The 1,724-nt window shown below is 50.1% G+C and overlaps 1 protein-coding gene across 1 annotated transcript in view; it reads left to right on the top strand.

Moving 5' to 3' along the window:
- Window positions 1–393: 393 nt before the first annotated feature.
- LOC103903193 (IgGFc-binding protein) overlaps window positions 394–1,724 on the top strand; it is a gene marked incomplete at its 3' end in the record, with an annotated part of 22,984 nt that continues 21,653 nt past the window's right edge. Inside the window, exons 1-2 of the mRNA XM_009284344.1 lie at window positions 394–484; window positions 1,241–1,294. Coding sequence (XP_009282619.1) covers window positions 1,243–1,294 — 52 coding nt within the window. The remainder of the gene's footprint in view (window positions 485–1,240; window positions 1,295–1,724) is intronic.

Below are 1,724 nucleotides of genomic sequence, written 5' to 3'. Positions count from 1 at the left end.
GCAACATCCCCTGTGCATCCTGCACCCATCGCAGCATCCCCTGTGGATCCTGCACCCATCGCAATGTCCTCAGCAGACTTTTTGCAAGGAAAGTGTTGCAGGGGAAGCAAACCAGCTGCACTTTTTCATGTCCTGGCTCCTCCATGTGCACCAGAAACTCCCAATTCTCAGGAACCCCGGGGGCAGTTTCGCAACCTGACCTCCTTGGGCCATGCCAGGACTCGGCAGCCCCTACCCCATCCCCTTTCACGAGATCCTGCTGAATCGGCTGAAATCAGCCCTTTTTGGAGCCAATTCCTTTTCCCGCTGGTCCCCGGGGGAGTTCTGCGACGAGATTGTCAGGAAAACAGAGATAAGACCCATTTGGTTATAAAAAGGGAGGGTTTTTGGGACCAACCCTGCAGGTTTTCTTTCATCCATCCTCGCATGTCCATGGGCTTCGGGGAGAGCAAAGAGAGACGCTGAGGCAGAAAGGAGCCTGCCGGTAAGTGGTGGGGGGCTGGGGTCTTACTTCGCACTTTTTTTCTTGCGTTTTTCCTCGTCCTTTCGGGCATGAGCCCAGGTGTGTCCCATCTGAGCAAAACAAGGTGTCAGTGATGCCTTCACCCACCAAGCAGGAGTCCTAGGTGGGTTAAACTGACTATAAAACTACACAAGAAAGTGTAGTTTTCGCTCTCCCAAGCCCAGGTTGAGTTGTTTTCGATGAAACCCGTGCCATTGGGTGCAACAATCTGGGTGTTAACCCCAACAGATGGCAAGTTATGGTGGGGGACCAGCAGCTCTGAGAACATCCAGAAGGTGGAAGGGAGGGTTGTCCTAGCAATTTGTCCCCTTTTTGACCTGAGTTTTGGTAATTTGAAGGGTGTGGGGGGGGAGGATTTCATCCTTGGGAGGCTTTGTGGAAGGTTTCCGGGAGGGTTTGATGGCAACAGGGGGAAGGATGGGGTCTTCGAGGTGGTGTCAGGAAGGGTTTGGGGATTGTTGGGTTGGACGCGGTGGCAGTGGGACGATTGGGGTGTCACTGGGCCGAGGGGAATTCAGCCCCAACCCAAAGTGAGTCGCAAGAGGTTTCCGAGGGGTAGAAAAAGTCTTTCGGGACAATTTTGGGCCAAGAGGGGATGCTGGGGACACCTGGGTCCTCCCTGGGCTCCTTGCCTCTTTCCCGTCCCTCCGGGGCCCCCCCCCCCCCCCCAAAAAAAAAATGTGCATTTTCGTACATTTTGGCTTTTTTTTTTTCCAGCGATGGCGATGGGCAGGACGTGGTGGCTCCCAGCCTGGCTGGCTCTCTTCTGTGGTGAGCAACAACCCAACCGCATCCCCCCCCCCAAAAAAAAAAAAACCCTAATTTCCTGGGTTTGGGGGTTATTTTAGGGCTTTCTACTGCAGGTTTCCACAGCAAAACATCCTTATATCCCTGTTCGTTTGTTTCTCAGAAAATTTCCCTTATTCCCTCATTTTCCCCCAGCAAAAAGATTTTATTAACTCTTTGCCTTTTCCCCAAAAATCTCTTATCCCCTGATTTTTTTTTCCCCCAAAAAAAGTCCTTATCACCTGCTTTTTTTTTTTATTAGCAAAGAGCCCTTATCACCTTTAAGAGGGAAAAAAGCTCTTATTTCCTCATTTTTTAAAGAAAAAAAGCACTTGTTCCCTCTTTGTTTGGGGTTTTTTGAATTTAAAAAGAAAAATTCTGATTACCTGTTCGGGTTTTTTTTTTCCAGGGAAAA

This window comes from Aptenodytes forsteri, unplaced genomic scaffold, assembly GCF_000699145.1.
Source record: "Aptenodytes forsteri isolate BGI_AS27 unplaced genomic scaffold, ASM69914v1 Scaffold999, whole genome shotgun sequence".
Taxonomy (NCBI): domain Eukaryota; kingdom Metazoa; phylum Chordata; class Aves; order Sphenisciformes; family Spheniscidae; genus Aptenodytes; species Aptenodytes forsteri.
The sequence above is the reverse complement of the archived record's forward strand: the minus strand, read 5'-3'. Positions and strand labels throughout refer to the sequence as shown.